The sequence below is a fragment of the Anarhichas minor genome, unplaced genomic scaffold, assembly GCF_050575085.1.
Source record: "Anarhichas minor isolate MPS153535 unplaced genomic scaffold, ASM5057508v1 ptg000016l, whole genome shotgun sequence".
NCBI lineage: Eukaryota > Metazoa > Chordata > Actinopteri > Perciformes > Anarhichadidae > Anarhichas > Anarhichas minor.
The window spans coordinates 452,402-480,390 of NW_027466462.1; the positions used below are offsets into that span (position 1 = coordinate 452,402).

At 41.0% G+C, this 27,989-nt stretch overlaps 2 protein-coding genes and 1 long non-coding RNA gene across 4 annotated transcripts; 2 read left to right on the forward strand and 1 right to left on the reverse strand.

Annotated features, from left to right (window-relative positions):
* Nucleotides 1–10,247, forward strand: LOC142950727 (uncharacterized). Its single transcript, XM_076092313.1, has 9 exons — nucleotides 1–305; nucleotides 2,478–2,939; nucleotides 3,275–3,499; nucleotides 3,684–5,078; nucleotides 5,465–5,525; nucleotides 5,649–5,719; nucleotides 6,285–6,339; nucleotides 6,565–6,759; nucleotides 7,245–10,247. The coding sequence occupies exons 2-9, from the start codon at nucleotides 2,705–2,707 to the stop codon at nucleotides 7,900–7,902; spliced, it is 2,895 nt and encodes a 964-aa protein (XP_075948428.1). The 5' UTR covers nucleotides 1–305; nucleotides 2,478–2,704; the 3' UTR covers nucleotides 7,903–10,247.
* On the reverse strand, nucleotides 10,016–14,191 carry LOC142950730 (uncharacterized). Its single transcript, XR_012954493.1, has 2 exons — nucleotides 12,252–14,191; nucleotides 10,016–10,903 (listed from the first exon to the last, which is right to left on the reverse strand). It is a non-coding gene; the product is annotated as an uncharacterized LOC142950730 (long non-coding RNA).
* On the forward strand, nucleotides 13,697–27,976 carry otud4 (OTU deubiquitinase 4). 2 transcript variants are annotated; one of them, XM_076092312.1, is made up of 21 exons: nucleotides 13,697–14,112; nucleotides 14,462–14,545; nucleotides 16,021–16,071; nucleotides 16,182–16,228; nucleotides 16,556–16,628; nucleotides 16,869–16,950; nucleotides 17,079–17,241; nucleotides 17,976–18,021; nucleotides 18,130–18,232; nucleotides 20,188–20,252; nucleotides 20,336–20,433; nucleotides 21,916–22,001; nucleotides 22,092–22,260; nucleotides 22,782–22,914; nucleotides 23,186–23,254; nucleotides 23,532–24,237; nucleotides 24,441–25,001; nucleotides 25,261–25,301; nucleotides 25,773–26,385; nucleotides 26,556–26,606; nucleotides 26,776–26,931. In XM_076092312.1, exons 1-21 carry the CDS (start codon nucleotides 13,966–13,968, stop codon nucleotides 26,796–26,798), a joined length of 3,411 nt encoding a protein of 1,136 aa, XP_075948427.1. In that variant the 5' UTR covers nucleotides 13,697–13,965; the 3' UTR covers nucleotides 26,799–26,931. The 2 variants fall into 2 exon arrangements, with proteins under 2 accessions (XP_075948427.1, XP_075948425.1); XM_076092310.1 differs by having other exon boundaries at nucleotides 13,698–14,112; nucleotides 26,556–26,665; nucleotides 26,776–27,976.
* Nucleotides 27,977–27,989: the final 13 nt, after the last annotated feature.

A 27,989-nucleotide genomic window follows, 5' to 3' on the forward strand; every position in this document is an offset into this window, starting at 1 on the left:
ACACACACACACACACACACACACACAGACACACAGAAAGAGAAAGAGAGAGAGAGAGAGAGAGGAGGCGGAAACCTCCATCTGCCCTGTGCTCGGTGACCGACCCGTCATCCTCGGGCTCGGGGAAAAAGAAACGGATCATCTCCTCAAACCGTGAAGAAAGCGAGTGTGATAATGTGACAAGACAAGAAGAAGAAGAGGAAGGGGTGATTTCACCATGGAGGAGATCTATAATAGTCTATATATAGGCTATGCCCCGGACTGCACCACCACCTCCTCCTCCACCACCTGCCCTCCCGGTACCGGTAAGTCACGGAGGATAAAGATGAGAGATATGTCAGCCCCGTGCTAGCAACGGCCGGTTATCGATGCTAGCTGACCCGTGGAAATGACTTTTGAGGTCTTATGAGGTCGGGTTACCGTTCAGCCATGTTGCAGGAGAGCGCGAGAGAGAGCGAGGGAGGGGGGTAACTGCTGGGCTCGTGACACCTGCCCTCGTTCCCGGTAACTGAAAAAAAAAAAATCGTTTACATTTTTTCTTCTTCTACTAAATAATCGGTAATAATCGGTACACGTGACAGCCCACACCGGGAGATGAGTTTGTGACTCGGTGGTTCGGGGTAGTCTTGAGGTGCCGTTCAGCCATGTTGGAGAGATGTAACTGTAGCTAACGGCTCCGGGGCTCCGGGGGGCTTTGACACCGACCGACCGACACCGACGGGGTGTTATGGAGAAACTGGTGCCCGGTCATTTTCGCTCCCCTGTGGCGCATGCGCATGCGGATGCGGTGGCGGCGGCAGCCCCGTACCGTGTCGCCTAGAGACAGGAGGCTGAACGAAACGGGGTCGACGAGGGTAACGGTTACCGGGGCGATGAACAGGCTGCCGGTTACATTCATTTAAAATACATTATTTAATTTAAAGGTGTAACTTATTATTTTAATTGTATTTTAAGTTAATACAAAAATATTTAAATTTATATTATTTTATATATTTTGACATTTCCATATTTTATTTTATTTATTATTTTATTTCATTTAATTTTTCATTTTTAATATGTATTTTATCCTTTTATTGTTTAATATTTGACTGTCCCAATCTAACAGCACGAGACTAAATAATTAATAATTATATATTTTTTACAATTCATTTTTTGTTTTATATTCTATGAAAACAATTTTACCGTATTGTTTAAAATATAATTAAAATATTTAATTTTATATTCATTCACATTTATTTTATGCATAAATATATTAAATAATTTTATTCTATATTTTTTTCTTTGGAGGTGTTATGTGGAATTATATACATATATAAATATATTATTATATTATTATAATATATTATATTATATTATTATAATATATTATATATATAAAATATGTATACATATTAGTACTGAAGATGGAAAAACAAATTCTATTTTATTTTTAATTTATCAAGGTGCAAAAAGTGACGAATGCAACAGCATGGCGGCAGATTATTGATGGTTATTGATGGTTATTGATCATCATTACTGATGATTATTGATGATTATTGATGGTTATTGATGGTTATTGACGGTTATTGATCATCATTACTGATGATTATTGATGGTTATTGATGGTTATTGATGGTTATTGATCATCATTACTGATGATTATTGATGATTATTGATGGTTATTGATGGTTATTGACGGTTATTGATCATCATTACTGATGATTATTGATGGTTATTGATGGTTATTGACGGTTATTGATCACCATTACTGATGATTATTGATGGTTATTGATGATTATTGATGGTTATTGATGGTTATTGATGGTTATTGATGATTATTGATAGTTATTGATGGTTATTGATCATCATTACTGATGATTATTGATGATTAATGATGGTCATTGATGGTTATTGATGGTTATTGATCATCATTACTGATGATTATTAATGATTAATGATGGTTATTGATGGTTATTGATCATCATTACTGATGATTATTGATGGTTATTGATGATTAATGATGGTTATTGATGGTTATTGATCATCATTACTGATGATTATTGATGATTAATGATGGTTATTGATGGTTATTGATCATCATTACTGATGATTATTGATGGTTATTGATGGTTATTGATCATCATTACTGATGATTATTGATGATTATTGATGGTTATTGATGGTTATTGATGGTTATTGATCATCATTACTGATGATTATTGATCATAGCTGATGATTGTTTGTTGGTGGGAAGGTCAGGAGTCGACACAGCAGGGGTCCGTTTCCATGGTGGTGATTTATCCCCTGATTATCGGGTCTTATCCATCCAATAATTTATTCATTCACAGATTCACTTTGTTCATATTACTTTTCTTCTTCTCCTCCCTTTATCTCTCCCTCCTCTTCTGTCCTCCCTCGCCATTCATCCTCCTCCTCTCTCCTCCTTCCTCTCCTTCCCCTCCTCTCTCTCTCTCTCTCCATCTTTCGCTCTCTTTCAGGTCAATGAGAGGCAGCAACTGTAAATCCTCCCTCGTTTTCTCTCTCTCTCTCTCTCCTCTTCTCTCTATCATGCGCTCTTCACTTCCATATGTTAAAAAACACAGTCGTCTTATTTTAGCAACACTGCCTTCCTCCTCTTCTTCCTCCTCTTCCTTCTCTCTTGCCCTCCTCTCTTCTGAGTTTTGACTCCCTCTCTTTTGACACACACACACACACACTCTGGAAAATGAAGCGTGGGTCGAGTGTGTTGCAGCCTCCCTCTGATGCAGCCAAACGACACACACACCCTGCAAACGCACAATGCACAAAGACACACACAGCCGGCGATGGCGCTCGCTCGCTGAGTGAGACGCAGGACGCCGTGCATGCCGCAGGTTCGAGTCCCTTCCCAGCAGCCACCTCTCTCTTCAGCCCGGATGTCGGCACCAAGATGGCGTCCGACCTCCTCATCAGGCTGTCAGGTAACACCTGTACACACACACACACACACATATGTAAACAAATACATGTTAGTACTACAGCACTGTAGCCGATTAATCAATCAGTAAACTGAAATTTGAACATATAATTGATTGATCAAACTTAAATCCTTGATAGTAATATGTGGACAGCTGTGTTCTTTTTACTTCCTGGTTTGGGATCCTTATAGTTCCTTATGTCCACGTACTGTTGGCCTTGTAGTGTGAAAGCTATTCTCTCTTGGTGAGTTGAGTGCAATCATCAGGCTGTAATGTGAACTCTGCTGTAATTCTATTTACAGTCAACGCCCTTCTTCCATCCCTCTCTGTCTCTTCAGAGGCGACCCAGAAGGCCCAGATGCATCCTGGGAGGCTAGCGGAGGCGGAGCCTCTGATGCGCGAGGCCCTGCCGGAGGTGCGCGGCGGGCAGCAGGACGAGCCGGGCCTCGCCCTCTCTCCGGACGGCCCCGGGGCCAGTCCTGAGCCGCCATCGCTCTCACATACACCCGACGGCAACGCTGCCACCGACACACTGGCCTCGGACCTGCTGAGGAAACTGGCAGGTACAGCTGTGTGTGCGTGTGTGTGTATGTATATCCACCCATCCTTCCTTTTATCCATCCATCCATCATCCACCCATTCCATCAGTCCATCCATCAGTCCATCCATCCATCATCCATCCATCAGTCCATCCATCATCCATCCAACCATCCAACCAACCATCCATCCATCCATCCTTTCATCCAGTCAACCAACCAATCAATCAACCAACCAACCATCCATCCATCCAACCAACCATCAGTCCATCCTTCCTTTCATCCAACCAACCAACCAACCATCAGTCCATCCTTCCTTTCATCCATCCAACCATCCTTCCATCCATCCCTCCATCCAACCAACCATCCATCCATCCTTTCATCCACCCATCCATCCAACCAACCATCCATCCTTCCATCCAACCAACCAACCATCCTTCCATCATCCAACCAACCAACCATCCTTCCATCATCCATCCAACCAACCAACCAACCATCCTTCCATCCATCCATCCATCCTTTCATACACCCATCCATCCAACCAACCATCCATCCTTCCATCCAACCAACCAACCATCCTTCCATCATCCAACCAACCAACCATCCATCCATCCATCCAACCAACCATCCATCCATCCATCCATCCAACCAACCATCCATCCATCCATCCATCCAACCAACCAACCAACCAACCAACCAACCATCCTTCCATCCATCCATCCATCCTTCCATCATCCAACCAACCATCCATCCTTTCATCCAACCATCCACCCAACCATCCATCCATCCACCCATCCATCCAATCAGAGGAAGTTTGTATACATGTTTAATGGCAGCTCAATAAGCACACTGACAGATTTCCCGCCAATCACAGAGCGTCAGGAAGTGAACAGCCATGTGGTGAGGGTCAAAGAAGAAGAAGAGCCAATGGAAGTCGACACAATGGTTGCCTCTGACCTCGTCCAGGATCGACCAATCCCAAAAGAGATACCCTCACCTTCCCTAAAGATGGCGAGCCACCACGTCTTCAGCATTAAAACAGAAGACCAGGGTCTCCGTGGCAAAAAGGTGGCGGAGCAGCTGCACCCTGGAGCCAAGATGGCGGACCAGCGTCTGCATGGCCTTAAGATAGAAGACACGTTTTACACCGGAGGCTGCCAGCCTGGATCAAAGACGGCACATGGCGTCGTATCCGGAGCCAACACGTTACAGTTCAGGGTGAAAATGGAGGATCGTGGCGTCTCTGGGACCAAGATGGCGGACCAGCTTCTCTTTAAAGCCAAAATTGCAGAGCGGCCTTTCTCCGCCGCCAAGATGAGCAACAAGTTCCTCTCTGGATTCAAGATAGAGGACCAGTTTGCTTCAGGAGCCAAGATGGAGAACCAGCTTCTCTTCGGAACCAAAATGGAGAACCGGCTTCTTCCCGGGGCCGTGGTGACAGACGGCGTTTTCTCAGGAGTGAAGGCGGAAGAGCAGCTCTTCTTCGGAGCCAAGATGGAGGACCAGTTCTCCCCCGGAGCCAAGATGGCCGACCAGTGCCTCAGAGCCGTGCTGTGGCAGGACATGTCGGTGAACCTGGCGTCCACGCTGCTGCACCAGCTCTCAGGTAGAAACACTTTATACTACTGCTGTACCTGTACTCTTAATGATGTACATTTACTACAGTACTGCACTACTACTGAGATTTAAACAGCCACTAAATAATTCATATTTAAAATTTAAACATGAATCTGAATGTATTCGTTTCTCAATTCACCACTTTGAAATTAAAATATGAAAGTTCTTGATTTGCAATTTCAAAAAGCTGAATTTCAATCTGCATAATGAGCACTTCAGGTACTTTAAGTGTATTTCGATGCTGATTAAATACCAGAAAATAAATAAAATACACATTCATGTTACATATTTCATACATACAGTAAATAAACCAGCTGCATACAAACTTGTACTTACAAGCATAAGATATATAATTAAACGTTCTCCTTCCTGCAGAGAGAGTCAGTAAATCCAACAGTCGGCCGGACGAGAGGTCGACTCCGCCCATCAGGAGCAGGTGACGCTTCACTTCCTGTCGTCCATCGGTGATGTCACGGGGACTATTTGACCTCTGACCTGCTTTGTTTTGACTAAGTGTTTATGTGTGTGTGTGTGTGTGTGTGTTTTCCCTTTTCTACAGTCCTGTCCTGAAGGTGAATGTGGACACACTCCGCTCCTCGCCTCTCTTGAGCTCCCAAGAACCTCCTCATGGTAACACACACACACACACACACACACACAGACTTTCCACGTTTGCTCGTCAGCCTCAGTGTAATATGCTCTGTCAGTCAGAGCGGAGGGATTAAAGGACACCAACACTGAACCTCTGAGTTTACCTCACCTCTCTCATCTCCTTGTCTCCCCTCCTTCCTCCTTCCTCCTCCCCTCTCTCCACCTCTCCTCTCCTCTCCTTGTCTCTTCCTCTTCTATCCCTCCTCTCCTCCTGTCCTCTTCTTGTCCCCTCTCTCCTCTTCTCCTCTCCTCTCTCCTTGGTTTCCTCCTTCATGTCTCTGAGCTCCTCTTTAAACCTGCTGAGGTGACTAAATCACCCTTCAGTGTTTAATCATTGTTATTATCTCTTTCTAATGACTTCCCTGCACAGTTTGTGTGTGTGTTGTGGAGTCATGCTGCCACCAGATTACCCTTTGTGTTGATAATAAAGAACGAACTGAAGTGAACTGAGGAGTTTACCAATAATACCTTCCAGAGGGACTCTCCATTAGGAGACAAATACATCTCATGATTACTCATAAACTTTATTGTTTTGTTCTCACAGAAACCAAAACCAGCCTCAGCAGAGATCAAACCACCTGTTGCTCTTATTTCTACAGGTAAGGAAACACACAGGTGTGTTCTGCTATACCTGTGAGGACCCTCAGTGACATACTGGATATGTCCTCACAGAGATAGAAGAACACTCACACACTTTGAATACACAATACTCATATACACAATTATTTATTGTGAAATACCTTTTTAGTCTGGCTTTAAATTAAGGTTTATTTTGACTGACTGTTTCCAGTCTTTATGCTAAGCTAAGCTAACCGACCCTCCAGGTGTCACGTGTGTGGCTTCGAGACGGACGGCCGCGGCCTCTTCCAGAGTCACATGACGGACCACCGCCAATGGGAGCGCGGCTCCTTCTCGCTGCACTGCTGCGTGTGCGACCACTCGACCAATCAGGAGGCAGAGATGAGGGCTCACGCCAACACGCACGTACGGGGGAGCACGGGAGCCGACGGAGAGATGAGGTGTGTGTGTGAGTGTGTGTGTGGGTGTGAGTGTAGATGTGTGTGTGTGTAAGTGTAGATGTGTGTGTGTGTGTGTGAGGCTGTGTGTGTTTGTGTGAGTGTGTAGGTGTGTGCGTGTGTGGGTGTGTAGGTGTGTGTAGGTATGTGAGTGTGTGTGTGTGTAGGTGTGTGTGTGTATGTAGGTGTGTGTGAGTGTGTGTGCGTGTGTGTGTGTGTAGGTGTGTGTGTGAGTGTAGGTGTGTGTGTGAGTGTAGGTGTATATGTGTGTGTGTTTGTGTGCGTGTAGGTGTGTGTGTGTAGTCGTGTGTAGGTGTGTGTGTTTGTGTGTGTTTAGGTTTGTGTGTGTAGGTGTCTGTGTGAGTGTGTGTGTCTGTCTGTGTATATATATGTGTGTGTGTACATATGTACGTGTGTGTGAGTGTGTTTGTGTGTGTGTGTGTGTGTGTGTGTGTGCGTATCATTAACCCCCCCCCCTCTCCTCCCAGGTGCCCCGTCACCTCTCCCTCCTCCTCCAGCATCGGCTCCCCGTCAGTTGCCGTGGTAACCCACCAGGAGGGGGGGGGCTCCTCCTCGGAGCACCGCTGCCGCATCTGCCAGAGGTCGTTTCCAGGGCAACAGGAGCTGCTGGTTCACTTCCAGGGTCATCGCCAGGGCAACCAGTACCGGTGCGACCGCTGCGGACACCTGACCCGGACGGCCAATAAGCTGGTGGAGCACGTGCGCGTGCACACAGGAGAGCGCCCGTTCACCTGTGAGCTGTGTCCCTACAGCGCCAAGAGGAGGGACAGTCTGCGCCTCCACTGTAAGGTCAAGCACCCCGCAGACGTGCACACGCACACCTCCTACGTGCACGGAGACAATCAGCGCTCACACACACATGTCCAGAGGCTGCACACGCCCACCAACACACGCACCGCTGCAGGCTCTGCCTCCTCCTGTTCCTCCTCCTCCTCACTTCCTCCTCTTCATCCCTCGCTCTCTGACCGGGCAGGATGGAGGGATTTGTCTCCTCTCCTCCCCATCACGACGCTCATCTCTCTGAAGCCTCGCTCTCCTTCCTCCTCCTCCTCCTCTTCCTCCTCCTCGTCTTCCTCCACCAAACACTCCTTCCTCGGTTACCTTGGTCTGACAACTCCTTTGTAAATGCTTTTTTTCTTTTTTCTCATCTATTCCTCTCCTCTGCCCGTCTCTCTCTCCTCTCCTTTCCTTATCTCCTACTTCCCCCTTCCCCTCCTCCTCCTCCCCTCCCTCCCTCTCCCCCCCCCCCCCCATCCTCTGGACTTCTAAAGCTATGGATGTAAAGCTCTGTAATGTATCCTCTCCTCTTCTGTCCATCCTCTTATTTTTACCATGTTCCTTCTCTCCTCTTCTGCTCTCTTCCTTCCCTCTCTACTCTCCTTTCCTCAACTCCTCCCCCATCCTCTGGACTTCTGAAGCTATGGATGTAAAGCTCTGTAATGTATCCTCCTCTCTGTCCACTCAGCTCTCTAATGTATGAGAATGTCAATCAGCACCGAACACTCAGATAAGGAACGTTTTGAAATCCCTTTTTATCGTCCTGCTCGTGGTTTTATCTGCATCGCTGCCTGCTGTCATATAGTCACTGATCTATTTAACCCTGTGACATATTTACTGCCTGTCTCTCTCTCTCGTCCTCCAGAAACACTACAAACACACATTTTACTAAAGACTCAGAGGGTCAGCGGGGTTCATCCTCTGGGGAACATGAACGTCAGAAATAAATCTTAAAATTGCTTTTTTATATATATATTAATTTTAATATCTTAGAAGACTCAGAAAATAAGCAATTATTCACATTTGAGAAGCCGGAAACACTGAAGTTTGGCTTTGATAATAATCGTTTAAAATCAGTTCCTTGTTGAATTATTTTAAATCAGCACATGATTAATATTAAGTTAATCAATCTTTTGTCTCTGAGGTTTTATTTTGAAGGTTTCTGGAGGACGTGATGATATTTCTAATATTTGTGTTGTGTATTGATGTATTTGTGTTTACGCATAACAACATGGAGCTCACGAGAGTCTAGAAATGTCTTAATTTAAAGTTGCACTATATGTAGTTTAGCTGAGTCGGAGAAAAAAGAAGAAGAAAAAGAGTCATTTTAGAATATTTAAGTCTTTTTTTCACAGGTTATTTTATCAAAGAAACGACCCTCTGCTCGTCAACCGCTGTGTCAAAAATACACATTTTAATGAGTATTATTTATTATACTACACAGAATAATTAGTGTGCACAATTCAGTAATTCATGCTCTGGATTTAATATCATATTATACTTTTCTTTGCGTTTTTGTTGAGAGCAGAAAACACATTTTTTGCACTTTCAATCTGCCACAAGACTAATTTAATTATTAATGTTTTATTAGTTTGTGTATTACTTTCTTATAATAGCACGATACATCACCTAAAAACCTAAAAAGTGTTTTTTTTAAAAGAGTTTTTGTGGGAAACGCTTTATTTTGAAGGGGCAGCTTTGCCTTCGACCTGTGGGATCTTAATAGTGTGAAATCTGGAGCACAATTTATTGAATTATGCACATTAATTAGATTATTTTTCATCTGTGGCATGTAAAGTGTCTTTTTTCCCCAGCATTAAATGTGCATCAAACGCCTCACAAGGCCGTTGCTGCCCTCTCTGGTTTTACCCCGCTTCTCTCACGGTGATGTCACAGCGTACAGGAGTACACTGTGACATCACTGCAGCCAGTTGAAGAAGTTCAGCCACGAGAGGTCAAAAAAGAGGGCGTGACGTTGCTCTTTAAAAGTTTTTTCTTTTTGTGTGTGCTTCTACCTCTGCTGCACATTCAGTAGTAGAAGAAGACAAACTGTCAATAATAGTTTAAATATGATCTAATCAATAGTGTATTTTTTACATTTTATTTACAGTTTTCAAAATGAAACACAAAACAACACAGCGAAAATAAGTCAGATTTTTAAATATTTTTCTGTATTTATTACTCGTATTGTTTGATTTTAAATGTGATATATATATACATATATATATATATATATATATGTATATATATAGTGATTTATTATTAGCAGCTTATTGTTAATTCTCCATTAGCTTCCTTGGCTAGCTTCCTCACTAAAAAGGGTGAATTCAAACTGCCTTGTAAAACCAATTTGCACATGATAACAAATAAACGTTTAATAAAATCGTTCTTATCGTGGTCTGTTGAAGAGTTATGGGGCGAAATCAAACGCCTTTCAAAGTAAAACTCCCACACACACAGAGAGCAGCCGCGTTGTTTTATTTTGAAAATGTTTCTCCAATCAACGGTGCTGAGAGCTGATTTCTGCCTGCTCGTTATTTACATTTTTTTAAAGTTTTATTTCCACACAGACGCATGAAATAAACAACAACAACTCCATCATTGATCATCAGATCGTCTCATGTTCTACTTTTTACAATGTATCCTGTTACTGTTTGCTGCTGCGATGATCAATAAAGTTTGATTCAATCTGACTCACACGTCTTTACTCACATTGTGTAAGATCACGTTAAAGGTGCCAAAAAAAGATCTGACTCACTGTGAGAAGAATACTCGCAGTATTACTCACTTGTACTACCATTTAATACTATGACGTTGTACAATAATGTATAAAAACACAGAATCACTAGCTTTAGATAGCATTAGCTTCAGAAACAACCAGAGTGTCGTTTCAGAGGATGAATCCTGGATGAAGGTCACCGAACGAGTGGGAGGATGAGTGTCAATCGCCATGGGTACCACCCCCCCTCCTCTGGTGGTTACCACGGTTACTTCGCATGTTGTAGGTCTCCATGGCGGCAAGCAGGAGGTCTGCATGTCAGCGAATCATCACGCAGCGTGAAAACACACATGCACGCCATTAAGGTCAGTATTAGATGTTTGTAAATGGTATTAGAGGGGAGGAGGAGGGGGGCGGGAGGAGAGGACGGGAGAGGAGAGGAGAGGAGAGAAGGGAGGGAGGAGGAGGGGATGGAGGGAGGAGAGGAGGGAGGACAGGAGGAGGGAGGAGAGGGGAGGAGGAGAGAAGGGAGGGAGGAGAGGAGGGGAGAGGAGAGGAGAGAAGGGAGGGAGGAGAAGAGGGGAGAGGAGACAATCACTTTCTTTCTTCTCCTGGTCAAAAGGTCGAGGCCTGAAGGACAACACAGAGAAAAGACGTTCAGTTAAAGGGACAGTGAGCTGAATGTTCAATATATTTATGTATATATATATATATATATAAACAAAAATATATATGTATAAATCTCCATACATGCTTTGTACATGTACAAAAACAATTATAAAATGATGAAGTTCAGATTAACACCACATGTTTGTATGGTAGAATCGAAAGCTAAGCTTAGTTTAGCATAAGGACTGGAAACAGAAGGAAACAGCTAGCCGGAAACCACAACCAGATTTTCTTCCAAAAACGTAACAACGAAAAGAAAAGAAAACAATTAAAACCAATAAGACATACAGTAAACATATACATAGACAATTGTAACTATATGCTAAACAAATACGTATTATAAAGGAGGAAGAAGTAAACACTTAAATTACACAAACTATATATATAGATACAACGTGTTTATCAGTGAGCTTTAAAGGGGCTGATTGGTGGATTTTCTTACCTTTAGAAACAGCCAGGTTCACTGTTTTCACTGCTTCTAGTCCTTATGCTAAGCTAGGCTAACCAGCTGCTGGCTGTAGCATTTTAATTATCGAACAGACAGTAGAGAGCGATATATAAAATTGAACAAGATCAGCAAGAAAGCCAAAAAGTTTAGGTCTATTTCCCAAACTAGTCCTTCCCTTCCAAAGTCGGTAAGATTCATCCTCTGGGGAACACGAATGTCTGAACCAAATTTCATGGCAATCCATCGAGTAGTTGTTGAGATATTTAATGCTGGACCAATCTAACAAAGCTCAGTTAGATATATGGCGCCCCCTGCTGGTGGAGGTTTAGATACATTAGTGTTAGCCAACACCCAATCTCTCTCTCTCTCTCTCTCTCTCTCTCTCTGTCTGTCTCTCTGTATCTCTCTCTCTCTCTCTGTCTCACTCTCCGTCTTACTCTCTCTCTCTGTCTCTCTCTCTGCCTCTTAGACCTCTGTAGGACTGGAAATCAATAAGTGTTGTGTGACAGGACGAGATGGAGGGAGGAGAGGAGGGAGGAAGCTCCGAAGAAGGATTGATGGAAGAGAAAGGAAACAAAGTAAATCTAAAAAGTACTCCTTGCAGAAAAAAAAGTAAAAAGTTAATTTTTATATTTATAAATATTTATATATTTTTTCTTCTTCTAAAATAGTATTATTAAATGTATTTTAGAAGCTAAAGTTGGAGACGGTCCAGGATGAATAATTATTTATAATGTATTTTTGGAAAATGTATTACGCATTTAATCTGATTGAATTAAATACCAAAGTACCACATTTCTTTTCAATTTCTCTTCTTCTTCTGCATTTTTTTTACGAGGTGCTATTTCCGGTTCCTCTAACCTCGCGCAGCTTGATGTGATGAAGCCCCTCAGTGGGCGGAGTCCTGCGGTGTTTCCCACACTCTGATCCACCACGTGGAGCTCGGGATTTTCGCGGGATTTTTCTTTCCCTAGCACGTGATGACAGTCTGCGACTTCATCACACACACACACACGCACGCACGCACACACACACACACACATACACACATATCAATGAATCAATCAATATGAGTTATTTTTTTAAGTCTTTATTCTAATGTTCGTCTATGACGTGATACATGTAGGCAAGGCTTTTATTTTGATAGGAAAACGCCGGGGGTCTGCCGTGATTCTGACAGGGAGGGTTTTATTTTGAAAAATGTGACAGAAGAACACAACGCTGTGATTTGTATTAAACGAAAAAAGTAATTGTATTTCATTATGGAAATGATTTTAGTATATTCAGTCTTGAACAGTAATTGTATTTTATTCTGGAGGTGTGTTTTTTTTTTTTACAATAAATTGTGGTATACATAAGTACAATTTTGCAGTACTTGTACTTAATTAATTAATTTTTGTTTCTTTTACTCCAATACATTTTGGAAAACGCCATTGTACTATTTTACTTAACTACATTTATTTTGCAGCTTTAGTTACTCAGATATAAAATACAATTAACGAATACATTATTGATATATAAATATATATTAATACATCAATTATTAGAATCTCGATGCTGATACTTTTGTACATTTCAAAGGGCTTAACTTGTGTTAAAATTAAGGTCGCAATTAAATATAATAAAACTGAGGTATGATTATTATTGTCTATGAAACACTTTGTTTTTGTTTTAGCTTAAACCAGTAGTGAAAGGTTGCTTTTACAATATAGTAAATTATATATATATATATATATAGTATATAGAATATAGTATATAGGTATCATAAGATTAAAGTTCAGCTGACATCTGTTCTGTGAATATGTTTTGTTTTCCCTTTAATAGAATGCCTTGTTGTTATATATGTATTTACATATGTGTGTATTCTTTATGGAAATGTTTAAATAAGGACATAATTAAATTACTACCATTACAATTACTTTTGCTTTAAATCTTGAATACATGACTTTTACTTGTAATATAATCATTTAACACTGAGGGATTATATTAAATAATAATAATAAAATAATAATATAAATTATTATAGTCAACAATTATATTATTAATAATACAAATAAAAATAATATTTATAATAAAAATTATATTTATAATAAAAATAATAATAATAATAACTACTCTACATTAAAATGTGTCCAGTGTTTATTCTGAGGTTTATGAATCAACGTGAAAATAAAAGTTACCTGCAGCTTTTTTAATTTAAATTGTATTAAGGCTTTTACTTTGTTGAACAACAGGAAGTGCTATGACGCGCTCCGCCTAAACTTGACGCCGAAGAAGAAGGAAGGGGCGTGTCGCTAGCTTGTTAGCTCGCGTGCTAACTGCGAGCTATAGTTGACTGTCCTACTTTCACTTTCACACAGTCGGGAGCTCCTTCTTCAGGGCTTCTTCCTAGGAAACGAAACAAGACGCCGACATTTTTTCCTTCGACCCGCGTTAGATGAAGATGTTTAAATATAATCGGCATCGATATTAAAACTTGTAGCCGGGGACATCTAAAAGATTTAGAGCTTTAAAAACAACCAGGTAGCGTTACTTCAGCAGCTAACGCTAGCATTGCTAGCTCCAGCGGCTAGCAATGGACGGCGGCGGCGGCGGAAGCGTGAAAAGTACCGAGGAAAAGGGGGCAGAGAAACTAATGGACGACTACCTGAAGTCGCTCGGTCTGCATCGGAAGAAGATCGCCAAAGACGGCTCGTGCTTGTTCAGAGCTGTCGCGGAGCAGGTGAAGTGTTACAACTGGTAGAAAAAAATCTAGTTTACAACAAACAAACGTGGGCTTGGTCCGTTTGTTGTGCTCGTGTGAGCTAACAAGTGTGTTGTAATGTTAGCCGAATGAAAGCTAGCATTAGTAGGAAGGCTGTCAGCTGAGCTCAAGAGATAAAAGTAAACATTTATAAACTTCAACACGTTGATACTCTTAAATCAGCAGCGTTTTAATGGAGTTCTGAATGAAACACAGATACAGTAGTTAAGGGCTCAAGTTTTTAAAACAAACTATACATATAAATGATACATTTAACATGTTGTGTTTGAATATTAACGGTTATTAACTGTTGTGCTTTATTGTCTAGGTGCTGCATTGCCAAAGTCTTCATACTAAAGTTAGAGCTAAGTGTGTGGAGTTCCTGAAGGAGAACCGAGAGAGTTATGAGGCTGTAAGTTCACTAAAACCTCCCCCTATATCAATACAGTTTATTTATATATGTATATATATATATATATAATCTATATGAGGCTGCAAGTTCACTACTGACACCAGAACAGTGTTTATACACTAATACCTCCTCCTATATTAATAAAGCAGCTTTATTTAGGATCAGAGAGGCGTGTGAGTGTTTATATTAATGAAATAATTATTGTTTTTATTTAGTCTGAAGTGGATCAGGTGGTATTTTGTCAAAATATGAAGCGCACACACTGTAATGTACTCACAGCCTCTCATATGTTATGTGGCAGAGAACAAGTTTAAAAAGCAAAATGTTGATTAAATAAAACTGGTCCTTTTTAAAATATAAAACATTAAAGTAGTTGTAATTAATAGAAAATCTTTGAGTTTTACACGGTTTTAAATCAAAAGTAGTCATTTGATTTTTAAGAAATTTATAAAAGACCTTTTTTGAACTTTTCTGATATTTTATGAAACAAAACAAGACATTGAGATGAATCTATTCGGACAATATTTAATATTTACAACCCTAAAGGTATTTTATATACTTTTATTTTAACAAAACATCGATACTAAATGTTTTTCAGTGACGTGTAGCTGAGAGTCGACAGTTTATCTGCATTTGTTTCATAGCTGAGGTTGAAAAGTTTGAGTCTTTTAGTTTTAGGACAGATATAAAATCAGAGCCTCACCTCGCCCTCCAGCAGGGCCTGACTACATCTCCCAGAATGTAGTTCAGCATGTTTTAGAGCCGGTCTGTGAGCTTCAGTAGATCTGAGAGGGTGTGACTCACAGGCAACGAAGGTTTGTGATCTGCAATGCATTTAAGTCTTTTTACTTCCTCTCGTATTATATTAATTTCTCCTTCTTTCACACCAAACATGGACGTTTACGGCTAAACTTCAGAGAATTTAAATATTTTCTCTAATCATTTACATAAAACTGTCGTCATTTTCGTCAACAGATAAATCAGAGCAATAAGTAAATAAAGTAATTCAGCAGCAGGTTATTGATTTACTTTATCATATAAATTATCATTCTGCTGTTATTTTATATTTATTTATGTCAACAAATCCCTTAAAAAGACCAAAACCAACAATGTGTTATTTCGTCTCTAAATACTTTCTGACTCTTTAATTTTTGTTAAATTCTTTCCTACGTTTTTGAAACAAGTCATTAAAATAAGTCTGAATAATTTCCTGAAACTGAAGTTTTTAGTAAATATTTGAGGAGAAAAATATACATTTTTTTATTTGCTTCCACCAAGTGGTCCGTAGTATGTTTTTAGGGTCCACTTAAAAACAATTAAACAATTAAAAATCACGCAGTAAATTAATAAAGCAAGTAAAGGCAAAAACAAAAAAATCTGATTTATTTATCACTTTTTTCTTTACCGTTTGAAGATTCAAAGTGACGTTGCATATTGTTTTATTGATGATACTCATGACGTCTGTTGTGTTTCAGTTTATTGAAGGAGACTTTGAGGATTATCTCTTCAAGCTTCAAGACCCTCAGGTAACACAGAACCGTCACAGACGTCCTCATTAATAAATGAAGTATTCCATGAAGAACTCAGAACTCTATTATCATTAAAGTGACGTTAGCGCTGCGCTCTGTGTTTACAGCAGTGGGTGGGAGAGGTGGAGATCAACGCGCTGGCCGTCATGTACAAGTAAGACTCTTCTTCTTCTGTGGTGGTTTGACGTATTTCCACGTGAAACAGGAAGTCGACTGAAAGTCGGATGTTTTACAGAATAAAGTTTGACTTCGTTCTTGGAAATAATTTTTTTTAAATGTTTCTGTACTCTGCAAACAAACAGAAGATGGTTATTTGTAATAAAAACCTACGACGCGATGGCTGCTACTTTTAAGTATCTAACGTTGTTTATCTTTGTGAAGGAAAAGTGGATCTACATCGAGAGTTTGATGAAGAATCCGTGTCTTTATTCCTTCATATTTATTGAGTTTAAAGTGTTTATTTGTGTTTGTCGTTCTGTAGGAGAGACTTTCTGATCTTCCAGGAAGCCGGAAAACCGGCCGTCAACATCACAGACAACAACTTCAAAGACAAGGTAAGAAGAAGAAGAAGAAGACACACTTTAATGTTTCCTCCGTCGGTCAGTTTATTAGTTCAGCTGCAATAAATTCCATCATTATGAAGATTATACATTCAGCTCTTTGAGGATTATAATTTATAGATAAGAGATGTTATATATTTAAGAGTTTGGACACTTTTGAATTGATCATTTCTAATAAGGTGATTTAGTAAATGAACAGAAACTGAACATTAGTCTTTATTGTTTCTCTCTCAGGTGCGGTTGTGTTTCCTGAACGGGAATCACTACGACAGCGTTTATCCCGTCAGCCACATTAAAGGAGCCGCTCTCTGTCAGTGTGAGTGTTTGACTTCAGATTCGTTCGTGGATTTTTAAGACGTCTAGTTTCTAGAGCCTCTAAAAACAAATCGTCCTGTGTAAACTCCCGACATGAACCATAAACTAACCGCGTGTCTTCTCCGTCAGCCATCTTGTACGAGCTTCTGTACGACGATGTGTTCCAAGTGGACCGGTCCTCTCTGGGTTCGTGTCAGCGGATGAGCCGACCGGCCGACCTGCTGAGTGACGACAGCATGAACGTCTGCGTCAGCAGCGACGACTCGGACCTGGACGCTGGAGAGCCGCTCTGGTAGGTTATTGATTAGTTACTAACAGCTAGCAGTGAGGATATACTTTATACTTTGTGTACTTGGCTTTTTACTCCTGTTTTGCTGCATTAAAAATCCTTACACTTCAATTGTAATTCATATTCATTTTGAAGGTTTTTTTCTTCATTTATTATTTTAATTGATAACAATTCAGTAACTGTGTATCAATGTATTTGTTACATTTAAATATAATTGATTTGTTACTTTGTTGCCACATGAAACTGATACAACGAACAGAATCTAAGGCATTCATATTAGATATTGGTGACAATATACTACATACATTATGTACTTATACTATATACTTATACTACATACATTATATACTTATACTACTGTTTGTTTTTTAACTATTTTATTGCGTCATTAAAAATATGTGAGATTAAATTATAGTGAAGATGTTTTGCAACATTGTTGGTGAACAATTTATTATTTTGATAGATAATTATTCAGTAATTTTATGTATTTATTAGTTGCATTTAGTTTTAAAGGTAAGAAAGTTATACATTAAGTCCAGCCTGATGTTTCTGACACATTTAGTATTGATCTCAGTCACTTCCACACACTGAGAAAATACTTATTGATCGATACTCCAGCTGATTATACATATTAGTACTTCAGTGAGGTTTGGAAAACACCACTTTTACGTGAGTATTTCAGTGTAGTATTAGTACGTTTATCTGAATACTCATGATGTGTTTTTTTCATGATTCAGGGTAGAAAATGGAACGAGCACGACGACTACAAGATACAACCAGAGGGTAAAACATTAACCCTAACCCTACACACACCTCTACTTTAAAAACCTTATAGTGAATAACTGTCTCTCTGTCTGTCGCTCTGTCTCTGTCTGTCTCTCTCTCTCTCAGGGTCGTGGGCGTGGCCGTCTCCTGCCTGAGAGGGTGAGGCGTTCACTGAACCCGACTCTGTTCAGAAACGTTGAGTACGACGTCTGGCACAAGTCCAAGAGAGGTGACGATAACAAATTAATCATCTTTATCGAAACTAAAAGTTCTGCTGAAACAAATTAATTAATTAATAAGTCTATAAAATGTATCGATCCAAACTCATCTCCTCAAATACGCAGTTTAAAGACAGAGAATATAAGAAAAACCTTTATTAACCTTTATAAAATAAATACAAAAAGAAAGAAAAGAAATTATAACATATTTAAAAGCAAGAGGGACATTATGTGAACCATAATAATATTAACGTAATATAGTATGATAGTGTTATATCTATGATTATTTATTTAATATTTATGTTATACTATTTACCTAATTGATATTTGTTCATTTATTTATGTCATACTGTTTTATTACATTACTAAATTAAATATTTGTCTTATTTTACATATCTATATTTATTATGATATACTCGTACTAATATGAACTAATAGTCTGTCATATTCCTATACTTCACACTATATTAATAATATACTACATTTCACCTTATATTGTATTTTTTTATATATATATCATTTTCACAAGATGTGCTATAATAATTACTATATAAGTTCAGTATAATGTAGAATATGAAATACCGTATGAGTATGATAAATATAGTAGGAATGAAAAACTAACAACTGGTTTGTGTTTTAACAATAACTGGTTTGTGTTTTAACAATAACTGGTTTGTGTTTTAACAATGACTGGTTTGTGTTTTAACAATGACTGGGTTGTGTTTTAACAATGACTGGGTTGTGTTTTAACAATGACTGGTTTGTGTTTTAACAATAACTGGTTTGTGTTTTAACAATAACTGGTTTGTGTTTTAACAATGACTGGTTTGTGTTTTAACAATGACTGGTTTGTGTTTTAACAATGACTGGTTTGTGTTTTAACAATGACTGGGTTGTGTTTTAACAATGACTGGTTTGTGTTTTAACAATAACTGGTTTGTGTTTTAACAATGACTGGGTTGTGTTTTAACAATGACTGGGTTATGTTTTAACAATGACTGGTTTGTGTTTTAACAATAACTGGGTTATGTTTTAACAATGACTGGTTTGTGTTTTAACAATAACTGGGTTATGTTTTAACAATGACTGGGTTGTGTTTTAACAATAACTGGGTTATGTTTTAACAATGACTGGTTTGTGTTTTAACAATAACTGGGTTATGTTTTAACAATAACTGGGTTGTGTTTTAACAATGACTGGGTTGTGTTTTAACAATAACTGGGTTATGTTTTAACAATGACTGGTTTGTGTTTTAACAATGACTGGGTTGTGTTTTAACAATGACTGGTTTGTGTTTTAACAATAACTGGTTTGTGTTTTAACAATGACTGGGTTGTGTTTTAACAATAACTGGGTTGTGTTTTAACAATGACTGGGTTGTGTTTTAACAATGACTGGGTTGTGTTTTAACAATAACTGGGTTGTGTTTTAACAATGACTGGGTTGTGTTTTAACAATGACTGGTTTGTGTTTTAACAATAACTGGTTTGTGTTTTAACAATGACTGGGTTGTGTTTTAACAATGACTGGTTTGTGTTTTAACAATAACTGGTTTGTGTTTTAACAATGACTGGGTTGTGTTTTAACAATGACTGGGTTGTGTTTTAACAATGACTGGTTTGTGTTTTAACAATGACTGGGTTGTGTTTTAACAATAACTGGTTTGTGTTTTAACAATAACTGGTTTGTGTTTTAACAATGACTGGTTTGTGTTTTAACAATAACTGGTTTGTGTTTTAACAATAACTGGTTTGTGTTTTAACAATGACTGGTTTGTGTTTTAACAATAACTGGTTTGTGTTTTAACAATGACTGGTTTGTGTTTTAACAATGACTGGTTTGTGTTTTAACAATAACTGGTTTGTGTTTTAACAATAACTGGTTTGTGTTTTAACAATAACTGGTTTCTGTTTTAACAATAACTGGTTTCTGTTTTAACAATAACTGGGTTGTGTTTTTCTTTCAGCACAACAGAAGATGGATTATTGCATCGCTGCTGGGATGCAGTTCACTGTAGGAGACCGCTGTCAGGTGAGTGGGACGAGTTCAGGGTCTCACTCTACTTGTGTACATAAATATACGTGTTTACATATACGTGTGTGTATCGCCTGTAGGTTCGTCTCGAGGGGCGGAGCTACAGCGCCACCATCAAGGAGGTTTCTCCCAACAACGGGCCAGTGAGCGTTTATTTAGAAGAACTGGCAACCAGGAAGTAAGTCACACTAACAACACATGTACTATACTGTAGTATTCAGACCCTTTACTGCAGTACAAGTACTAATACCACACTGGAAATACTCTGTTACAGTAAAAGTGTCAGTATAATCAGTAAAATGTAGTTAAAGTATTCAATGTGATTATTTTCATTATGATTAATCTGCTGATTATTTTCTCCATTAATCAATTGATTGTTTATTTGTAAAAATAATGAGAATACAGCGAAGTACATCCTCAAATATATTACTAATACATTAACTTTATTAACATTACTAATATTTTAACATTATCACTGATAAATTAACATAATGAACCAGCAAATGTATTTACATGATAAATGACTGACTGATTAGTTTGAGCTGTATTTATGTATTATTTATTTAATATGTTGGGTAAAAATTAGTGCTGGGCAACGATTAAAATATTTAATCGCGATTTTTTTTTTGCGATTAATCGCATTGTTATGGCAAAGTTCAATAATGAATTCAAAAGTAGTGTATTGCGCATTTTTATTTTAAAAGTACTGCTATATGAACAAAAGTGCAATAACATTTCAATTCAATTAAATTTATTTTTGTATAGCGCAAAATCACAAATTACAAATTTGCCTCAGAGGGCTTTACAATATGTACACATTTGACATCCTCTTGTCCCGGAACCCTCATCATTTGGTTCACGAGATGCAGGTAGCATGTTTTATACTTAATGTGAATATAATTCATACTTTGTTGGCATCTTATTCTGAAAACCGGATGTTCGTCTGAAGAAACCGGATGTTGTCTCACGTTAATCTTTCCGCTAACTTTCAAAGTCCTTCGCTCGCTCCCGATCTGTGCCGTTTAAATGCTTTTACCGTGAATTTCAGCATATAGGTGCACTAACATGTAAGTGTCTGCTGAGTTGACCACGGAGATCTGAGTGTCTGCTGACTTTACCGTCAGCAGACGCGGAAGTCGCCTTTTCTCTACGGCAACCCTGAAGGGACATATCATCTCCAATACAAAACGATAAACATGAGACAGTCTGTTACAATAATAATAAATAAAAAATACTTGCCTGTTTTTTTTTTTGTTTTCTTGTTGTTTTTTAATTATTATTAGTATTATTATTTTTTTTTTTCATCTCAAAAGGCTCTAGGACGTTCACACACACGTTCACACACACATACATACACAACTGACTATAGGATGTTTGCTGGCTTTTATCCCACTGTTCTTGTCATCCTCTTGTTGTTATGTCTATTTATTGTCTCTTGTCTTTCAATAAAAATAAAAAAAATTAATAATAATAAATTTAAAAAATGCGTTATCGTTCGATAAAATAATTGTCGGCGTTAATTAATTAATGCGTTAACGCGATAATAACACGTTAACTTGCCCAGCACTAGTAAAAATACAAAGTGGCATGAAAATAAATGTCTCCAGTAAAGTACAAGTACCTCAAATGTGTACTTAAGTGCAGTACTTCCTGTCTGCAGACAGGTTCCTCTGTGGAGTCTCCGTCCTCAGAACGATGAGAGCAGCTGGAGTACAGTGGTCAACAGAGACAAGAGGCTCAACGGAGGTGAGACAGACACATATGAACACACACTCTGTCTGTCTGTCATATAAACTCTTAAAGTAAACTGACTAATGATCCTTTGTTCCCTCTCAGAGTGGGAGGAGAGGGGTAAAGGAAGAGGCAGAGGGAAGAACATCGCAGCAGCATCTTCCTCCTCCGTTTCCCAGGCAACAGCCCCGGGCTCCAGTGGGCGTATGCTAAAGCAGCACTCATGGCCCCCGCAGACCACCGTAGAGGAGCAGGGGGGGTCCAAGGTCTCCAGGTGTGTGTGTGTGTGTGTGTGTGTGTGTGTGTGTGTGTGTGTGTGTGTGTGTGTGTGTGTGTGTGTGTGTGTGTGTGTGTGTGTGTGTGTGTGTGTGTGTGTGTGTGTGTGTGTGTGTGTGTGTGTGTGTGTGTGGAGAGGATTTAAGTACATCTACTGCTGGTCCAACAGAGTCTAAAGGAGGGTTCAGAACAGGAGGTGACCATGTTTAGACTGAGGAGTGTAGAGACGCTGTATACGTCTCTGGTAGAGACCTGTCAATCACTGTGTAGCCCCGCCCTAAAGCATCCCCTGCTTTATGGTCTGTTTGACTCTAAATGGACCATAATGTACTAAATGAACATCATGCTGTATTGAAGAAGACTTGAAACTAGAGATTGAGACCATAAACTCATGTTTACAATGTTTACTGAGGTAATAAATCAAGAGAGAAGTAGAGTCATTTTCTCAGACTTCTATACAACCAGAGGAGTCGCCCCCTGGTGGACACTAGAGAGAATGCAAGTGTTATTTATTTTTAGGAAGTCTTTGAGCTCGATGGATCCTCCCTTCGGTCTGACGGACAAGCAGCGTTCGGCCAAAGTGGAGGAGGAGAGGAACGTGGCGTTGGTGGAGATTCAGCTCAGAGACGAGAACAGCTTCCCCGCCCTCGGGGTGAGTCCACATTAATCTACCGTCACTCAACCTGAGGACCTACATGAAGACACTCACCTGCTTACAACAACATATTATGTAACCCTTTGATTTGTTTAAAGAAAAGATGCTTTTACATCCCACCGGTGGGTTTTGGGGTTCAGAGGGTTAATTTCTTTATTTCTCTGTTTAACAAGCCGAACAGGAAGTAAATCTTTGTTTTTGTCCTCTTAAAAATATATTTTGGATGTTTGTTCGTCTCACGTTTCTTTGTTTCGCTCCTCTGACTCAGGGTGGGGTTCAGATCGATGGAGGGAGGAGGAAGGGAGGAGACAAGAGACGATGCCAAGGAACCAAGGCGGTGAGTTTGTTTCTTATTAAGTAACCCGGTGATCAAAACGTGTTCAAAAGAAACTTAAAATAGATTATAATACATCGTTAAAACTACTAATGACAAGATTTATTTGAGTCAAAGCAAGTATTTAAATAAACCTGATTTAAACTGCATGTTTTCTACAAATACCCACTAAAGATGACACTAATGAAAGTAAAAATACGACTATTATCGACTTCCCGATGGGAATCTTTCATGTAATATATTTAATTCATGCAGCTCAACACTAATCTCTCTTTTATAGAAAAGTCCAGTTGAAGACGTCGGAGCGCCGTCTCCTTCTGCTGGAGAAAGACTCAAATCCTCCACCCCTCCTCTTGCATCCACTGCTGCTGCTACAAGTACTACTCCTAGTACTACTCCTAGTACTACTCAGAGTACTAGTACTACTCAGAGTACTACTACACCCCCCAACCCCTCCCTCCCTGCAGCCAAACCTCCTGCTGCTCCGTCTGCAAGCGCCGACTCTAATTCAGCTAAATCGAACACACAGTGTTACGCTTTAGCTCCTCCTCTTCCTCCTGCTGCTGCTGCTGCTTTAGCTCCTCCTCTTCCTCCTGCTGCTGCTGCTTTAGCTCCTCCTCTTCCTCCTGCTGGCCCCCCGAGCATCAAACCTCCGGTAGCGGGCGGCACCGTGCCTCCCTCCGTCCCCTTCCTCCCCCCTGCTCTCGCTGCTGCTTCCTGCTCGTCGTCTCCTCCCCTCTCGCTTCCTCCCAAGCTGTCCTCCTCGCCTCCTCCGTCCTTGGCGCTGCCTCCTCCCACTTTCATCGCCCCAATCGCTCCCTCTGCCGCCGCCGCTCAGGGCTTCCTCCCTCCCTCCTCCTCCCTCCCCCGTTCCTCCCCTCCTGTCTCCTCTCTCCCCCACTCCCCCAGTCCACCCTCCTCCTTCTCCTCATCTCTAATCCACCAGGCTGCTCAAGTCCGTGAGGCTCCGCCCCCTTCTGCACAAAGTAAGGAACCTTCTTTATTGGTGTTGAAATAGTTCATTTCAAGCATATTTAGTCCACTTCAGGAATATTTTAAAAGGTATTTTTACGCCTTTTTATTTGAAAGCTGATAGTAGAGAGATGATGAAGATTAACCACCAGAGCACCGCTGTCTTCATGTCTCTCCTGGTCTCCTGGTCTTCATGTCTCCTCTTCTCTCTCTTCAGATCCTCCAAAAGTCGGAGCTCCTCTGACTACATCTCAGGCCTTCCAAAACCTCCCTCCGATGCCCCAAAACCAGAGCCAGATCTCAGTGACCCAGACCCGAACCCAGACCTCATCAACCCAAGCTGAGAACCAAACCGCCATCATCCAGATGCCCCAGATGCAGAGTGAAGCCCGGCAGCAGCACCACCGACCTCAGTCCCTCTCTGAAGTCCCCCATCCCTCCCTCTCTCTCTCCACCTCCCATCCCAACACCCAGAATCAAACGGAGGACTCGCCTCACCCCGAGTCCATGGTCTACCCCCCTCCTCACCCGTCTCCTCATCCCCAGCTACAGTCAGCTCCTCCCCCTCCTCACCCCCAGCTACAGTCAGCTCCTCCCCCTCCTCACCTGTCTCCTCACCCCCCCCACCTCCAGTCCATCCCAGTAGCCGTCCCCCTGTCCCAGCTGTCCCAGCTCTACCAGGACCCCCTTTACCCCGGGTTCCCTCAGGGGGAGACGGGGGACGTGGCTCCGACTCCCCTCTTCTCCTCCAGCCAATCAGGGGACGACCTGCCGCAAGGTGAGCTGGGAAAAATGAAGAAGACTCTTAAACTGATGATTGTTTTATTATCGACAAATCAAATCATTTTTAGTCTTCAAATGTAAAAGAATGAAATCTGAAACAATTGAGGAAATTGTTTCAGATTAATTGATTAATCGTTGACATTTCTGTGATAAATGCTGATTTAAAAACTCCTGATGGGTTTCTTACAGCGCTTCCTAAATATAATGTGTTGTTATAATATTAATATTTGATGTTTGTTTGTTTTTCTCTGCAGATCTCAACATCTTGAAGTTTTTCTTCAACTTGGGCATCAAGGTAAGAAAAAAAGTACTCAACCCAACTGATATAGAAAATATAAATCTGATCATAAAACATTTGTTTTTTAACATGAGCACAGAGCAAACTATTGTTATAAGAATTCCATTAAAGGACATTTTACAGTTGAACATGAGTTCCTTTTCCACCATGAATCATGAATAATAACGATTCTCTGCTGCCTTTACACAAAGACAGGCCAGCTGTTTCCCCCCTTTATGCTAAGCTAAGCTACGTGGCTTCATACAGAAGCTTGATGGAAGTTATATTATAATACATCAGTATTATAATATAACTTCCATCAAGCTTCTATTCAAGAGTTGGAGTAGAAGATCGATACCTTCATGTCTGTATGAAGCCACGTAGCTTAGCTTAGCATAAAGGGACTCTGGCCTGTCTTTGCCTTCATGTCTTCTCCCGGCCTTCATGTCTTCATGATTTGACACCCCCCCTGCTCTCTCTTCTCTCCAGGCCTACTCCATGCCCATGTGCCCCCCCTACCTCTACCTCCTCCCCCTCCAGCAGACCCACACCATGCAACCCAAGCTCCCCTCCCGCTCCCCCTCCCCTACCCTCCCCCACTACCCCCCCACCAGGCACCAGGAGGCGTACCAGCCACACCCCCCGTACCCGCCGACTTCAGCGTCCATGTACGACCAACAACAAGCCCCGGTTTCTGAGCCCCCCCATCCCAGTGACCCCCACTTCACCCAGGTCGGGTACCCCTTCACCCAGCCCCAACCCCCCCACAGGATTACCTCCCCCTCGTTGTCCTGGCAGCAGCAACAGATGCCCCCCCACAGAAACACAAGCTACTCGGTTGGGTATCCCAATGCTAGCTCAACATATCGGGGTACCCCCCCACCCTTGTCTCAGGGCTACCACCCGGGTCAAGGCCAGGGACACCTGGGGTACCCTCAGTACTCAATTGGGTACCAGTCTTCATCGGCCCCCCCTGAAGAGCTCCAGGTGAGTCAAGCGTCGATGGAGCAGCGTCAGCCCAACAACGGGGACCCAATGCCCGGGCACGGGCCCGCTAACGTGGCTAATGCTAACAACAGAGCAGTGGTGGTTCCTGGTTTTGGTACGTTGACAGATTTTATCATACGAGTCCTAATTAAAGTGTTGAAATAAATACTCACAATAAATCAACCTAAGTGTGTTTATGTTTGCTAATTATAAGCTGATTGCACAAAGGATTTCTGGGTAATGAAGGCTTTACATTTCAAGCTGTTAACTTTTTGTTGCCACCAGGTGGAACCAGCATGTCTTTCCCATCAGCCCTCAAGAAGGAGCAGGGAGACGGTATGACCAGAGCAGTGCTGCTGGTGGACCCGCCATTCAACAACACGCCCAGTTTAATGGTGTATTCATCACTTTAGTGATAGTAGTAATAACATGTGTTTTAATAGAAATACTAGTAGTAAAACCCTTGTGGTCGTATATTAATACATTAGTAAATGTTTCCTTTCAGATCAAACTGGTTTCAAAACCTGATGTCAAAGACGTCTCTATGAATCCCAGAAGCTCTCTATCACCGTATGACGTCATCTCCAAGACGACCGTCTCCGCCGACAACAACAACCCCTCCCGCGGTTACCGTGGCTACCGGAGACCACCGCCTCATCATCATCATCATCCCACCAACGCGTACGTCCAGCTGGGACCCCCGGAGCCCAACCAGGTGGGTTACCTGGAGTCCCTGTCTGTGGGCTGCAGCACGGAGGACGACTGGGACGAGGCGGCGGTATTCAAACCGACCACCTTGAACCACAGGGGGTCCAGGAAGACCCCCCGCGGAGGGAGAGGAAGGGGAGGCTACGATCCAGTGAGGGGGGGCGCCAGGAGGAGGCACGGAGGAGACGACTTAAACTACATCCAGTTTAGCCCCTCCCACAGGGGGAGGGGCCGGGAGAGAGGCTACCAGCTGTCTCAGCCAATGAGAGGAGAGGACACTGGAAGGTGATGTTTTTATTTTCTCTCTGCTGAGAGTTAGGTGATAACATTTATTCATCGCTCTCATGCCTGGATGCTCTACATGACGCTACAGCTATTAGCCAATTAGCTTAGCTTAGCATAAAGACCAGTCCTTATGCTAAGCTAAGTTAATCATCTTCTAGCTACAGCGTTACAAACACTGTACCAACATGAATGGAATCCATCTTCTCATCTTACAATATTTTCCAATAAAAGTAGAACAATTTCTTTAATCGGACGTCAAATTTCAGATTCTCTAGCGTCCCTCGAACGCTTCGCATGTCGGTAAATCTTTAGACATTTAAACGTATTTCAGCAAAAATACACTCTGAGCTCTTCTGTTTGCACTGCGAGGACAGAACTGAGGTCTATGATTGTAAAATCTTAATTTGAGAAGGGCTTTATGAGACGATAGAAGCCGTGTGGACTTTATATCTTCAGCGTTTGTTTTTTTAATGGTCTGTCTCGTTGCTGCTGGTTTCCTTTTTATGCATTTGTCTCATTTTTTTCTTCTTCATCGGGTTTATTTTTCGTTCTCCCGTCACATTTAATCAACTCTAGAGATTCAGTGCCTTACGTTTGCAACCTTTTACCGTTATTTGTTTTTTTGGTAAACACTGCTGTACAGAACTGAAGACTGTTGTCGTCTGTGTTGAATTTTTCTATGCGATTAATTAAATAAAACTTTGGTTCAGATAGTCTGTCTTTTTG

What these genes read in the sequence shown, in the direction of transcription:
- LOC142950727 (XM_076092313.1), top strand. Translation starts at nt 2,705, where the DNA reads ATGAAGCGTGGGTCGAGTGTGTTGCAGCCTCCCTCTGATGCAGCCAAA. An exon ending in CCTCCTCATCAGGCTGTCAG is followed by an intron (nt 2,940 to 3,274) that starts GTAACACCTGTA and finishes CTGTCTCTTCAG; the next exon opens with AGGCGACCCAGAAGGCCCAG. An exon ending in CCTGCTGAGGAAACTGGCAG is followed by an intron (nt 3,500 to 3,683) that starts GTACAGCTGTGT and finishes CCTTTCATCCAG; the next exon opens with TCAACCAACCAATCAATCAA.
- otud4 (XM_076092310.1), top strand. Translation starts at nt 13,966, where the DNA reads ATGGACGGCGGCGGCGGCGGAAGCGTGAAAAGTACCGAGGAAAAGGGG. An exon ending in ACAACAACTTCAAAGACAAG is followed by an intron (nt 16,629 to 16,868) that starts GTAAGAAGAAGA and finishes TTTCTCTCTCAG; the next exon opens with GTGCGGTTGTGTTTCCTGAA. An exon ending in GAAGAACTGGCAACCAGGAA is followed by an intron (nt 20,434 to 21,915) that starts GTAAGTCACACT and finishes TCCTGTCTGCAG; the next exon opens with ACAGGTTCCTCTGTGGAGTC.